Genomic DNA, 15,443 nt, shown 5'->3' on the forward strand with positions numbered 1-15,443 from the left:
TTCTTTAGATTTAATGTCTTCATGATTTACAAATAAAGAGAACATTCAAAATCAAATTAAAGTATATATGTAGTTGCCATAGTCCAACGCACGAAATCATATATCCCTAAAATAAGCATGAATTTACGTTTGGGGGCTGATGAAAAAATTCATGTAACATAAAAGGTTTGCTAATCTAACAGGTACGATCCACTGTGAACTATTTTAATTATATGTATTTAATTGAAACTGTAATGTTATGGTAAAAATGAATGATAAGAGGATTTAAAACTTTCTGTAAGATTAATTACCTAAAGCAAGTGTCTAGTTTCTCATCGCTTCTGGTTGCGTGTCGAACGTGGTGTAGTGTATATATATGTAACACTGTGAACAAAAACTAAGGTCAATTTTTAATAAAATATAAATTATGAATCGCACTTTTACCAACTCTTTTTCCAGTCTTCTTAACAGTCGGAATATTATTTTTCCTGTATAGCCTTCAAGACCTTTAATTCGGTTTTCATCTCCTCGATCGTATCAAAATGTCGTCCCCCACATTGGTCTTTTGAGTCTGCTGAATATCCAGATGTCGCACGCAGCCAAATCGGACGAATACAATGGTTAAGTTGTAAATCGAGTTTATCACAAAAAAGTCGCAAAGTTTCAAATGACAATTACACCCTAGCTTTTGATCACAATAGTATATATATTATATAATTGAGGATTATATTACCAATTAAGCCTATTTTAAATAAAGAATTGTATCTGGATTTTAGTTACGGAATTTAAAAAAAATTAAATTCGGTTCTATTATCATAGCTATCAATATAAAACTATAACGGGGTACAATTAATTATAATTTATTGGGAGATTCCGCAGCCGCTCTATAAATTCCGACGCGACCGCATCGGCAGGCATGGCGCCTCGCGTCGCGCACCTGCGGCGCCCGCGCACGCCGCCCCACTGACCGCCATTCATTAGCGCGGTACACAACAATCGTTTAAATTTCTCCTTAATGCCAAAACAAATAAACATTGTTGTGACGAAAACGCAAACAAACCGGAATTTGAATTTCATCGAATGAGGAATTTTGAAGAAAGTAGAACACAACTTCTTTATTTTTATTTTAGAATATTTATTACAGCTCCGTGAGTATATTTTTGTATTCACTTATTATCGCCACTGCAGCAGTAAGTTTAGTTTGTTTCGACTTAATTTCAAAAAAGAGATATTTCGGCAATTAAGTCACGTATTTTATATTCTTCACAGTATCAGAGCAGAAAATTCTCTATGGAACTTATTTAATAAAGTGGATATAATTACGGACGCATTAGAATATATATAAAATATTAACATAAATAATTAAAAAAAAGCAATCGCCTTTTATAACTTGAAAAGGAAAATTAAGCTTGTAACGCTAAGTTTTTAAATCTTTTTGAGACACGGTATACGTTTCTATAATCAAATCACTACATTTTAAATTTATCCTTAAAAAAGTTAAAAATTATGTAAAAGTAAGATCTAGAGTCTATTGTTGAATTACAAAAATTATATAGGAGATAAACTTGCCTGGAATTATCATGGTCATTCACGTGAGAAGTAGAAACTATATAATAGAAAAAAATTGTAAAATTGACATTAAAAGAGTAACTATCGAGTTTCTTGGCAGGTTCATTCCGAAACTGACAAGTCTATGAATAGATACATATTAAAATTTACGTTACATAAATGCCTTGACTTTTTTTAAATGCTTTTGTTTCGTTAATAAAGTGTTTTATTTTATGATTTATCTTAAAAAAGTTAGTTTAGAGTGTTAGTCGGCATTAAAAATCAATAATTCACCGTAAAATCAGTACCTGCAGTGCTGGCAATACGTAAGTAATAATTAGTTATTGAAAAATAAAGGGCCGAGAAGCTCCAATAGAGTTCCCTGAGGGCGACCCTCTGGGGTGAATGACATTACTATTTGACCTTGAATGAAAGTTGTTTAGTTGCCCTTGAAGACATATCTCGTAGTCAGCCGCGTATGATTAAAACATATAAATAATGTGGATAAAATTTTTCAACAACTCTTACTCAATGATCGTTGTCTTTGTGTATAAAAAAATAATATTTTAATCACAAGGATACTGACAGTGTGTTAATTTTTAAAATTAGAATATCGGCAAAGAATTAAAGTTAAAATATTGGTCTGTCAAACTCAATTCTATGAAACTGTTGGAACAGGAAACGTTAATAACTTCGAAATTTGAACAAAATTCAAAATTCGATTCGATTAATGTGGCTATATATATATATATATCATTAGCAATAAAATTTAAATCACCAGGCACAAATTACTCTTTTTTTTTATATAACATTGTTTTTTTTATTTAAATGCGATAGGCCGATAACTTCTGTACAAAAGTCTGCTAGGACAGATAATAAGCAATTATTAATATTAATATATAGTAATTATATTATAATTTATTTATTATTCTAAAGTATTGATTTTTGTACTTGATGTAATATTAGATAAGTTGACAGCAAATGAATTTAACATTAACCCCTTTGAAGTATCACTTCGTATGTTTAGATTAAAAAGCAGTTATCGGTGTATTTTCTTTAATTATTATATGTAGGTAGCGAAATAGTTTAATCTATCCAAATTGTAACAAAACAATGCGATAACTTGACATAACTTTGACGTACGACATCTGCATGTAAACACGGCCGAGCGCGCGCCTTATCTCTACGCACGACGGCGCTTGTAAAGCCGCGGACACACCGGGAACAATGTGAACATTAATATATAATTTACAACAATATACAAAATAGTTTTATTTGTCGTATTCATAGGTAATTAAAGTAGTAAATTTTTATTTGCAGAATTCCTTAAAAAAGAAACGTGACAACTCAGGACTCACTCATAATAAAAATAAATCGAGTTTGAAGTTTTAATGAAAACCTTGTGATTTGTAATTGTAAATAATTACATTTTTCCTATCATTTCGTTTAATATACATAAAGTTTAGAGAACAGATGACAGTCGAGTCTTGGTTTCGGTTGAAGTTGATGCTATTAGCCCAGGGGCTTTTACAACTTCACCGAAACTGAATTCACGGAGCGGAAGAGACCGTGAGCTTAAAAATAAAAAAGCCGGACTGACGCATTCCAGTTGCACGAAGTCGTTCGCACGTAGTAAACAATTCTACCTCAGTAGAGCTGTGTAGTGTTGATGTTGTGTATGCTTGGGACGGCAGGCTGGACCACAGGCGAGCCAAGTAGAGACCAGATTCAACCTCGGTTCGCCCACGCTGTTCGCGGCTAAAGGGCGGGCGGCCGACTCCTAAAAATGGGTGCTGTGGTGGTCAAGTCTTGCCGGTTGTGATGACATCTTATTACATATATACAGCTATGAGCCGCCGATTAATCGACATAGACGGTTGTTACAGCGTAGAGAGTGCTCGTAGTCATTAGCCATCACCTTGGGATCACATCGGCGACTACTTTTGGATAAGAGTATGATGTTGAGGCTTCATCAGGCTACCTGATCACTACGTTAGGTGAAGAGAACCTTAAGAGTAGAGAGTTCTATCTTTACTAAAATGAAACACTGTTGAGTTAACTTGGTCCTATCACGAAGACTGCCACATTGGCCGGTCCTGCACCGCCGGCATACAGCGTATTACCGCGGCTTTGATAATATCGTTGGTCTTTCTAGTGGGTTGCGCTCTGAGTTTACTGGCTCGTGGTCGCCACTTAAAAACCTTACATGAGCGATATGCCCTGCCCGGTGGATAATAATATAAATAAACCAATAAATAAATGATATCACAACAATTGTTACAGATTATAAGTTACATATTCGCGATATAGGTGACGCGAATAACTTAATGTACGAGTGTGGCCAAGCCTTAATGTTATCTACAGCATTTGACCCCGCCGGGTAGAGGGAGCAACGTTGGCACTCTCAGTAAGTGAATGAGTCCACCATGTCTCGACCGGTTCTATCAACGCACGTACTAGACACGTCGAGTGGTACCCCAGCGGTGGGCCTGTTCGTGGAGCTGTACAAAAAGCGCGAGGATGCTTGGACGCTGTGGCACAGCACGGCCACCTCCGGCGACGGCAGAGTGCAGTTTCCCTTCTCACGAGACTCCATGGCACCGGGGACTTACAAGCTGAAGTTCAATGTGGAGGATTATTATAAGAAGAGTGAAAAAACCACCCAGTATCCTTTCGTTGAGGTGAGTGAACAATATTGTCCAAATCTGAATCGATTGATGGAGCTCAGCAATGCAGGCTTGAGGCATCAAAAAATTGGACCACAGATTCAATACGTGCTCATTTTTTCTCGTGATTGATTTTAGTAATTTATGTCTCGCAATGATCAATACAATCAGTTGCATTTAAAAATTTGTATTTTGGGTAATCACTGTAAATTTTATATCATTGTTTATTTTAATAATTAAAGAAACTTATTGCTTTTAATTATTTAATTAAAGAACTTTTTTACATTATAATACACGACATACACAACAAGTAGTATCGCAAGTTTTCGCCTCTCGGAAAATTTAAATATAGAAGATAAAAATACTACATAGAAACTAAAAAAAGATTCTCTATTCATTCAAAAGTACAACATTAGTTTAATTCTTATCATCATGGCACCGTTCAAAATAAATTCAGGGGTTATCATTATATTCATTATTAGTGTAAAAGCTTTAAAGATTTTATACTTATTTCCACTCATCCTGTATAAAGTGCTCTCTCTGAAATATATTACGTTAATTTTTTTCTATTGAAATACACAGGCCAATAACTTGAAGCAGTACAGTAAGTGGACAGGCACAGATGGTAAATAATTTATGATATTAATATGTAATAATACCAATTTTGGAAACATATATTTTTATTACATTATTAATACGTTATTAATTATTTCTGAAACCATTGATTTATTTATAGGTTATAACTTAAATTTAAAAACTATTACACCTAAGCCCAATTATGTCAACTGTCATAGATAATGTAAAAATATTAAAGTGTAAATTATTTTTACATCTATTTTTGTACGATCACATTACTTAAGAATGAATACATTCGATTTCGCATTGGGTTATGTTCCATGGCAATAGCCTTTTGCGATCCTGTGGCTGCTATATTTTCTCATTCAAAAATATTTAAATATCAATTGGATGGAAATGAAACAGTGCGTGTGTTTGTTATGCAGATCGTGTTCAAGACGGAGGAGGGCGCACACTATCACATGCCGCTCCTGCTCAGCCCCTTCGGCTACACCACCTACAGGGGCAGCTGAACTACAAGCACTTACGTCAAACAGACGCATCGACAACAACTTTTGTATGAAAAATAAATAACTTGTTTTTTTTTTTATTCTTTCCATTCTTTTATTTAATCGTCCACAATTAATGCGTGAAGAGTAGAATGACAGAACATCTCCAATGTAAAACTACTGTAATGACATCCCCAAACTAAAATAATATTTGCAAATTTATACTTCGAATCTTGTAACCCATATACAAGACTGTCAAGTAATATTTAAGTTTTTTTAATGTTAGAAATAAATTTAACACAAATAATTTTAACTCTGTAAACTTATAAATGTTTATAGAACGCGTAAATATTTTGCCACAATTTTGCTAAATTAGAAATCAAAACGTCAAATCAAATGTCAATGTCACGTCAATCAAATCTTAACAGCGTGTATATATATTTAGATAAAATGAACCTAATTTTATCAAAGAATTTACTTTTTTTTGAAGCGTTCACGCTCATTATTGTGGCCTTAATGAAGTGATGTTGATATTACGCCGGGGTCACCAATACACGCCATTAGCAGACGAAAGTCAGTTTCCGCCGGAGTACGTATTTTAATTATTAAATTTCGAATTTAAATTCAAACGCCCAAGAATTATTCAACATAAAAGTATTGTGGGCGTAGTGGCCAGCAATACGGAGTGTGAACGCTACTCACTCTCAGCAACTATTTTTGTCTAATTATTTCTCGCAAAAAAATGACATTGTTAAGAAATATTGCACCACAACGGAGAGATTGCAATTTGGATTTATAGCAAAAGCCGGAGATGATCCGAAAACTAATATTATTGGTGTACATCAATGACTTCTACCGATAAAAATGCCTACATGATTCCTGAAAAATACGAGACTAAAATTGTGTGCCTTTTATGAAGACTTAGCTTTACAGAAAGTTAAAAATACTCTACAATGGAGGTGTGAGAAGAGAATTGTGGATTTCTGTCACTCCAGACATAGGTGAACCTTACACAGATGAAGATACAATTTATGGTAGACTTATTGGCAGTAATAGAAGAAAAACAACAAGAGATATCTGATTCATCTTAGACAACATTACCGTAAAAAAACAAAAATGATGCATCGAAATCACTCAATGTCAAATATTTGAAATATTGTAAAAGGAAAACTTAACACGATTACAAATATATGTCAATTGGTGACTATTTACGAAACAGAATTATAATACTCGAATTGGAATAATAGATATTACGGAGATTGCAATTATCGGGTTGTTTTTTAAATAGTCCGGTCTAGATTGGTACAGCTCTGTGCTCGCGTCTTGTCTCTGCGGGCTGGTTTCCGCAGCCAAGCGGCGCTGCGCTTGTTTTGCGTCGAGGATAGACTTAATCAAGTCAACACAGCTCATTGAGAATCCGAGCAGACCGTTGCTGTCGCCGGCGATCCCCGGGAGGCACCTCGATGATCCGTAATGGGTCGCCCTGCAGAGTGCCACATCTTACACCAAAGTAGTCTCGTCTCGTCCTCCTGTACGCCCAGCATTGAGGACAGTTCGTAACACCTAATGTAAACTCATGTTTGTTAAAAAAAACCCCTGGCCGGTTAAGATCCCCAGGCCATCCCCAAGCCACCAGGCGTAGTCGCAGCAGTGTTGGTGAGCCGCCAGCGTATGGTAAACATTGCTTCTTTGGGAATCCTTGAGTATACCAATTAATCTTGTAGGATTGGCGCCCAAATGAAACAATTTAATGATTATGATTACACAGTAATTAATACCGTACGTCGACAAATGTCAAAATCCATCTGACAGGCCTGTCAGGGTTGCCTGTACATTAAAACAATTGCGTGCAGAAAAACGCCACACCACTTTTGCTTGACGGCACTCCTCATTGCTCGTCTATTACTCACTGTATTGACTTTCAGCAGTAGTATTCTGAGTAGAGGTAATGATAGAGAGAGTAGTACTCCAGGCCGTAAACTACCAAGCTGTAACCTCTCCGGGCCAGGTCATCTGCAGCATCGTTACCTTTGCAGCCGTTATGACCTTTTATCCACTGTTGTATTTTTTATTTTCTCTGGTGTGGGACAGGGACTTTTTTTACATATATTTAATTTTTTCACATATTTTACATCATATGATCTTTCATTCTTCTAGTTCTTACCACAATTCTTCTTTCTTTCTCTTTCGCTCTATGACTTTCCATTCCTCTCTCACTTTTCATTTCACTGTAGTATTAAAAGTTAATTACAACTTACCTCCATTACACGTTTGTGACATTCGCATATTAACCCAGAGTTAACAGTGTGAATTTTAAGATCTAATAACACCGCCATACTTTCGGACAGAATTTGAATGGACGTACCTCTTACTCTCCTTGCAGCTTGGGCGGCGGCCGCATTTATGTTACCCACGCATTCAACCTACCTAACCTAACCACTGTGATGTTACTTAGTGGCTTTGCTATGATGATGTTCATGTCTTCCGAGAATGTGTCGAAATCCGAACAATCAGCAGTTTTAGAATCGTCTGTGAAAATTCTGATTTACTTTAAATTCAGACCTTAACATCGGTCATGTTCTTGCAATTATTGTATATTTTATCAAATACAACTTGTTTTGGTATCCAGTCGTTTTTGGCCATTAAGATAGGAAATTTCTCGTCGAGCTCTAGAACACCAGTGTGAGAGACTACACTACTTTTCTATAAGGCAAGGCAATCATCTTTATTGCGAAAAGAGCGGATACCTGTTTTACTCAGTTATAGGGGATGCAGGAATATTAATCATCATCAAGCATCCTGTCATCGCCATGTATGCTTTTCTCTGGATCTTCAGTTTTGCCCTCGCAGTTACCTGGTTTATTCTGCTTTAAAAGGAAAACTTTCCGAAGCAAATTCATGAAAGGTCAGGTTGTATGTGCAATCGCACCATCCACTTGGAAGTACATGTTTTATATACAATGAACTTGCACGTCACTTGAACTTTCATAGTTTGAAGACCGATTGCTCACCCGTAATTCCTTTACCGTTCTTTATATTTATCTTTAAAGTGTGGCAAATTCGAAATATGGAGATAATAAAACTAATTCAGACAATGTGTAATGAAATATCTCGGGCTGAAGCTCCCGAGGGAGACTGAGTGTTGTTTAGTTACTGTTAAAACTAAACCTCTACCAGCCTGTGAAGTATTTACTACTTCAGGTCAGTCATCGGATACAAACTTAATAAGAATTATTTACTTAAATCTTATTAACCTCAAGGAATCACCCCTGGGTCTATGAAATGCCTCGGAGGAAAAGATGGTGTGCGGGAATCCGTGTAAAGTCTCGTGATCACGGCTGCTCTGCCAAAAGCATGCTGGTGATGTCCTAACGCGGTACAGATCCATGCTCGAATGGTAATTCACCTCCACACGCTAAACGTAGATAATACTTTCAATATCGTTACACTAGGCTGTCCTCGGCCAATGCCTGTCACTACTATATTCAAATAACAGATCTGCGAAAGGTTTATAGATCAAGTAGTCAATTAAATAGTTTCGTCTGCAAAATTCTCTCTAATACTATTTTTTTAATTAAAAACATATTTGAACTCTAAAAGTCAGTTTTTACCAAAATATCCCAAGACAATTACTGCTTAAGAAAAAAACATTACAAAACTAAAGGATTCATTTTAACTCCTAAAAAATTTAAGTGAATTGAAAAAAAAAATCAATTTTACCTCATATTAAGACATCAGATAAAATTGAAAGATGGATTTCATTCAAATAAGCAATGCGATATTCTCATTGTCGGCAAAATTGTAACTGAAGGTTTCGTTGCATTACCTTATGGTGGTGGTAGTGCTTGCATCAATAGAACAGCAGACAAACGTACAGCTAGATGAAGCTAGAGAGCCCATTTGCTATTAAATCCCTTAATCCGGTTCATATTTGTACATAAAAACCAATGGAAAGTTTTCTGATGATCCTGGTAATAAACCAAAAGTAGTCATTAATATTGTTATGATATTGTTCTTCGCTCCAACTGCACCCTCGGCCGACCACACAGTGCATCGAATGCACCACCAACGCGCTCAGACCTTCATTGTCACCTCGTTTACACTATCAATTGTTGAGATACAGATTGCGGGAATAGATATAGGTAGGTGGGATAAAGGTTCGTTCAGAAATAAAACTCCAGCTTAATATGAACATCGTATATAATGCGTTACAAATAAACTTAGCTCTATAAAAAAAATAAGTTCCCTAATTTAATAATGCGTATATACACGAGCGGCGGGCGCTGGCCTCCGCCGCGAGACCAGGCCCCACCCCAGCGCTGCACAAAGGCTGTCCGCGTCACTTACGAATAAACGTTCCAACTGCACATACTTTGTAGAAACACTCACACATCTGTACATTCACTGCACAACGATTTTTACTTTTATCATTTTTAATCACTGAAACGCCAAGTCCCCATTGGCATTGATAGCTTCTCCAGGTATGACCGTTACAAATTATTCCTCTAAATTATTTAAAAAATTGTAACAACTCAAAACATTGTCTCAGACTATTGTATTAAATCTAATCTTGCAATTTGTTCAGGCAGGTAACCGCAAGTCACCAATCATCAATGTGCTTCATTTCTACCCAATAACAACTACATACTTATAACATAATGGAACTTAATTATTATTACAAATTGATCCTTTAAAGCAATCACATTACTTCAGACAGCTACCTAAACCTATCCTTGACCAGCGGGGAGCAACCGCTAGCTTTCAACAGTGTCTCAATTCATTGATTCATTATGATGCTTTGCAAGTCCATGGAAGTCAATCACTTATTTATTTTAAGGAATAAATATTTACATCTGCACAAAGATCTCATTCACAAATCTAATTTAACTTTATATCTGTTTGCCAAACTAATATTTATCTTAAATACATTTTTCACATACCTATTGTGAACAATAATTAAAACAATTTATGTAAGGATGGTAAATATCTTTGCAAAAAATTAAAAAATTACAACAAAAACCATGGGGGAGCCAACTGTGTTTGCCCTCTATAGTAACAAGTGGGTAGAAATACACAGTGCGTGTACTTTGTAAGACAATTGTGTTTGGCACGGAGTCCGGTGGCTGGCGCTGACTCTGTAAGGTAAATGGTCAAACTTGTCAGTAAAGCCAAGGCGTGCGGCACGGTCACTGCTTCTTCATAATGTCACAACACGAGCAAGTCACAGTTTCAATCACAAGTACAAGGTCCCGCACCGGGAGATGTCTCAAGTCCACAAGTGGGCCGGTGAGCTCTTCTCAGTGTAAGCTATTCGCCGGCTGTGGACCTGAGTGTCTTCCCCCCTACGCAACGCGTGTGCTCAAACACTGGACAAGGAGACATTGCACATGGAGGACAGGGATGCTGTCATTGAATAAACTTAAAGAATAACTTTGAGCCTGGCTACAGTCTCTTGCTTTTTTCACAATGTAATAATGTCACCAGGCGAGTAAGGGATGCCTGTGGGAAGAATTGATTATTTGCACAAAAGAGAAGGAATATAAGACTCACCGCAGCGCGCCGGGCACATCTTTACGCAGGCCCCTAGGGAGCATTGCAGCGGCGACATCTAGTGTGGCGAAACCAGAATCAACACATTAGAAATGTTGCAACACATTGTCTCTGACCCAAACACCTCAAGTCCGGCCTGGCGCTCAACACAGGCTAACGTCACAGTTATTCTAAGTACAATTTAATTAAACATACAATAACTATTGTGAAGTAAAGGAAGAGCGACATACAAAACATCTATAGACTTGTAAATTTTGTTTGTATATGTAATTCTTGATAAGAACGCACAAGGTTATGTATTGTTTAGTAAAATAGCCTGTATTTTTAATCCCAAATAAGTTACATAGGCATCAGCAGTTTGTTGCACAAATGTTTTTATTTACATAGAAGTCAATTTTAATTACTGGTTACATCCCTCGGGCAACCAAGGGAAACACAACTGTTTTGTCAAATACAGATTTTACACTACTACAGCTTTATAAAAACATTGTGACAGGCAAACTTCATGTTTATATTCAAATTGGAAGGTGAAAGTGCTTTCATGCAGTAAGTTACATTCACAAGGACACTGACCTCCGACATCCAACCTGTGAACAGAATACATGAGTTGTTAACAATGCAAGAAGTAAACTCACCAGTTGTTCCCCTCCTCCTGCCCTACCACCTCCTTGTAGCGAGCAATCATAAGTTTCTTAACTGTGTCTCTGTATGTCTCTCCGGGAGTTGGTGTGTAAACTCCTCTCTTCTGTCCTAAGCCTGCTAAAGTTGGCCTCTGCTCAGCCTCTATAGGCGCTATCCGACCCTGCTCCTCTTTCCCTAAACCTCGACCTTCTGACCAGCCCATCTTTTGTAACATTTTGCCACCAATTGTGTCAACCACTGATGGTGGAGGATGTGACATGATGGGGCCATGAGACATATCAGGAGGCTCATAACGTTTTCTGATTGGTGGGGGCTCATCCTCACCAAACTTCATTCTCCTCTCTGCTGCTCTGTCTCTGTAGCCATTGCTCTGTGGCAGAAGTTCTTGCTTTTTGCGAAACTCTGCCAAGTTTTGCTTGTGCAAGTCTGATAATGTTTTGTGCTTTGTGAGAACTTCCGCCGATGGGAACTTACGTTTGCATATGATGCATGTCAATTTTGCCCAATCAATTATCCCCTCATCACTATCAAACATACCCTGTTCAGTTCTTTTAACAAGGAAATCATCTGTAGATACTGGAGGAGGTGAAAGTTCCCTAACATGTGTCATAGAGGGCCCGGCTCCCAATACAGAAAATCCAATATCTGCAGAACCCTTACTTGCTCCCGTATCTAATGGTTGCTCCATTACAAAGTTACTTCTGGCATTTTCTTTCTTTTGATTTAATGTTCGGGCCCATCGCTCCATATCTTTTGCAATTTTCTTAGCAACCTTGACTTTGTCCTCTTTATCTTTCTTTTTCTTTTCCTCTGGTTCTTTGATTATGGTGTTCTCAGTTGTTGCCTCTGGTGGAGTGGGCAGTTTAGGCTGGTCTGTATTCTGTTGGTTCTGAGTGGCAGCAATGTAAGTAGAGGAGGATGCATCCCAGTACATGTATATACTCAGTTGGCTGTTGTAGAAGTATTGTGTTGCACCATCATAGTACAGGCCTGTTGCAGGATCATAGTAATACCCAGAAGTCTCATCATACATGAATGTTCTAACATCAGGGGCAGTGTACACAGTCTTACCATCTCCAGTAGGCAATTTTCCAGAAGGATTCATTTGGGAATTAGAAGAAACAAAAACGGGGACAGACACTGGCACCCAAGACATTTGACGAGCTTGTGCAGCAGAAATAGCCGACTGGGCAACTGCAGCCGCCGCATTAACTCTATCAGCTTCAGAAAGTGCTTGAGTTGTAGAGGTATAATTATTCATTTGAGAATAATAAGAGTAGTCAGCAGAATTAGAAGAAAGAGGTTTTTGAAGTTTGGGAGGCTCATTGTAAAAGGTGATAAGTACATCCCTACCATCTATTTCCAGGGGAGGATTGAGGGACATAAGCTCCATGTGAGCAGCAGTAGACTGGGAAATGGAATTGAAGTTAATATAAGCAAGGCATTTTGAGGCACCGGTCAAAGTCTCACGGCCTATTGTGATCCCAGCAATTGAATCAAGGACTTGTTTTGAACATCTCTCTTTTAGTGCTTCCAAAATCTTATCTTCAGTAGTTAATGCATCTAAGCGTCTGAAAAGCAGTCTCTTAGTGATGCCAGAATTGGGTTCAGACATATTTCCTCTCTCTGAGTCGATGCCCAGAACAGTGCCTTCCGCTCTCTTTCCCTGGCAGTTGCGTCTGTAACAAACTTGACGACGTTTGAAGTTATAGGAGCCACATTTACAGAACCAATCTCCTGCAGAGGCATTAGCGGATAGATTGTCATCTACTTTTTCGCGACCAATGTCGTACTTGTTTTCAGTATTTTCAGAGTCCGTATCCTGCCCATCCTTACTTCCGGGGCGTCCGTCGGATGGTAAACTTTGGTTCCTCTCTGGCTCACCGCTGATATTCGGCGGCGACGGAGCCAAAGGCACGTCGCGATCGTCGAAGCGTCGCGGCGACCTCCGACGATCGCGCTCCCGCTTGTCGTAGCGCTCGCGACCTCGGAACCCGCGGTCCTGTTCGCGATCGTAGCGTTCACGACGGTCGCGGTCGCGTTCGCGATCGAATCGCTCACGGTGGCGATCCCGTGGGGGCGACTGGCGCGGGCTGGTGCTGCGCCGCGTCTCCCACACGGGCGTCCGCGGACGGCTCTCCCAGCGGCCATCCTGCTCGGACCAGCGTGCAGTGCGCTCGTCCCTGCGCCACGACATCGCTGCCTGTGAACATCACCCGCCTTGTCAAACAAATGTACTCACAGATCTGACGCCGCCGAACCATCCTCGCTGTATACCCGTCGAACAAGACCTTTCTCTTCATATTCTACTCTTTACCTGCTGCCGTAAACTCTGGTTCAACGAACTTGTGATTCTTTATACTTTTAATTATTTGAAAATGACACAATTTGCTGTTGACTGATTGAAAAACTGGTTCAATTATTGTTTTATCATGCAATGAAAAGAGCCAAACACGCCATCTTTTTTTCCATATCCAAATTTTGTCATAGACAAGCTTGAGCAACCTATATTCCTTTAGTCTATGCGACAATCATAAAGTAACTATAATTAATAGAAACCATAAATATACATTATTGCTTTCGATCGTTGTATTTTCTGCATATTTTTCCATTTTTTTATATAACCGTATGTTTTAAAAAATTCAGAAATTTTTACCGAACCTCTACTAAAATTGACGTATAAAGTGAAGCTTGAATCTTGAATTTTTGTTATAAAATTTTTGTAAAGCGCTATATTCATATTATAATCTGTTGTACCATAAACACTTTTAAATTCCTCTTTCCAGGCTATATGCACCTTGAACGAAGAAATATGTGTTTATTATTAATCCAAGATATGCACAAATATAATATATCTACTGTTTTATTACGAATTAATTATTCACTTCACCAGAGACAGAATGTTAGCATATTAGTTCAAAGATATTTGTTCGTATAAATGATAGAGGCAGTTTCAATAAATTACCGATAGACAAATAAACAAATCGAAACTTTTAACAGTGTAGTTTGACGTCACAAGCAGGTGCTACGAGTTTCGCCCATTCGCGAAATACTTTTCATGAGCCTTTTCTATAATAAGTTAACACTTTAACTTAAGTAAATGTGCATCTAAATATCCGATCTTCAAGTATTACTGTATTTTAATGCAAAGTTTTATTAAAGATTTCCTTAAAAATTAAGATGTTGATACTCAATATCTTCATAACTTTGACGGAGACTATACTAGTCTCCGTCACAGTTAAGAAAGGTGTTACTGCTTATATTTGGTGGCTTCACTGTTCCGTAAAAGGTTCTTCAAAACTATCATTATAATTATTAATAAGCACTTTTGCAAATTTCTTAAATGCAATGTTTCTGAAACATTATACTTGGAATTATGTAGTACTCATTGAAGTATAATATCAAACAATATTTAAAATAAAATATTTTTATTTAAACATGTTGTTATACATACATACACATCTTACTCTAATTTAAAACTATAAAATTTGCAAATAAATAGATAAATACTTAAAATGATAACATTGAAAGCTGATAGCGAACTGTGAAAGGTTTCTTTTTATGGTCATTCATTTTCATTGTTGAAGGCTCTGCCGAAGCCTTGTTTGAGGATTCAATAAGTTGCCTCCACAGATCTCTATAACCTGCTATTCCAAGTGCTCCCATTATTGTCAGGCCCATCACCAATTATGCAAAGTCCACCAATCAGGTTGATGATTGCCTTCTTCGTCTCATAAACTCTTCTTTTCATATGATAACCAGCTTATAAAAACTCTTTAGTTAATGACAACGAATCAGCTTTTAGCAGATGATGGAGAGCCTAGTCTTTCAATAGAGTTCATTGAGAATAAATCTCCATTTGGAAAAGTTGTAAATGCAGCAGCATATTGAATTAAAAATCATTTTTTTTCTAAGTAAAATCTACTAATGACATAAACTTTTAAATATTACAGCTGTATAAGTAAAATGCAATTTAATATGCATTCACATGAAT

General features: G+C 37.4%; 2 protein-coding genes and 1 pseudogene across 4 annotated transcripts; 2 read left to right on the forward strand and 1 right to left on the reverse strand.

The window, feature by feature from the left end:
* The first annotated feature begins 3,929 nt into the window (after window positions 1-3,929).
* Window positions 3,930-5,319, forward strand: LOC137924649 (probable 5-hydroxyisourate hydrolase R09H10.3). Its single transcript, XM_068768069.1, has 2 exons — window positions 3,930-4,208; window positions 5,195-5,319. The coding sequence occupies exons 1-2, from the start codon at window positions 3,954-3,956 to the stop codon at window positions 5,279-5,281; spliced, it is 342 nt and encodes a 113-aa protein (XP_068624170.1). The 5' UTR covers window positions 3,930-3,953; the 3' UTR covers window positions 5,282-5,319.
* A 90-nt stretch (window positions 5,320-5,409) lies between these two features.
* LOC137924465 (uncharacterized) lies at window positions 5,410-6,731 on the forward strand (annotated as a pseudogene).
* Window positions 6,732-9,439: 2,708 nt separating this feature from the next.
* On the reverse strand, window positions 9,440-13,926 carry LOC137924589 (RNA-binding protein 5-A-like). 3 transcript variants are annotated; one of them, XM_068767992.1, is made up of 4 exons: window positions 13,767-13,926; window positions 11,443-13,652; window positions 10,808-10,865; window positions 9,440-10,392 (listed from the first exon to the last, which is right to left on the reverse strand). In XM_068767992.1, coding segments are annotated over exons 2-3 (2,205 nt in total). In that variant the 5' UTR covers window positions 13,647-13,652; window positions 13,767-13,926; the 3' UTR covers window positions 9,440-10,392; window positions 10,808-10,864. The 3 variants fall into 3 exon arrangements, with proteins under 3 accessions (XP_068624093.1, XP_068624091.1, XP_068624092.1); XM_068767990.1 differs by having other exon boundaries at window positions 10,808-13,652; XM_068767991.1 differs by having other exon boundaries at window positions 10,808-13,926.
* Window positions 13,927-15,443: the final 1,517 nt, after the last annotated feature.

Source organism: Battus philenor, unplaced genomic scaffold (assembly GCF_028537555.1).
Source record: "Battus philenor isolate CCGP_79_NKW_IND1 unplaced genomic scaffold, ilBatPhil1.0.hap1 SCAF_24, whole genome shotgun sequence".
Classification (NCBI taxonomy): Eukaryota; Metazoa; Arthropoda; class Insecta; order Lepidoptera; family Papilionidae; genus Battus; species Battus philenor.

Excerpts from the sequence above, each read along its gene's own strand:
- LOC137924649 (XM_068768069.1), top strand. The coding sequence starts at position 3,954 with ATGTCTCGACCGGTTCTATCAACGCACGTACTAGACACGTCGAGTGGT. Across the intron at positions 4,209-5,194 it reads CCCAGTATCCTTTCGTTGAG|ATCGTGTTCAAGACGGAGGA; the intron begins GTGAGTGAACAA and ends TTTGTTATGCAG.
- LOC137924589 (XM_068767990.1), bottom strand. The coding sequence starts at position 13,646 with ATGTCGTGGCGCAGGGACGAGCGCACTGCACGCTGGTCCGAGCAGGAT.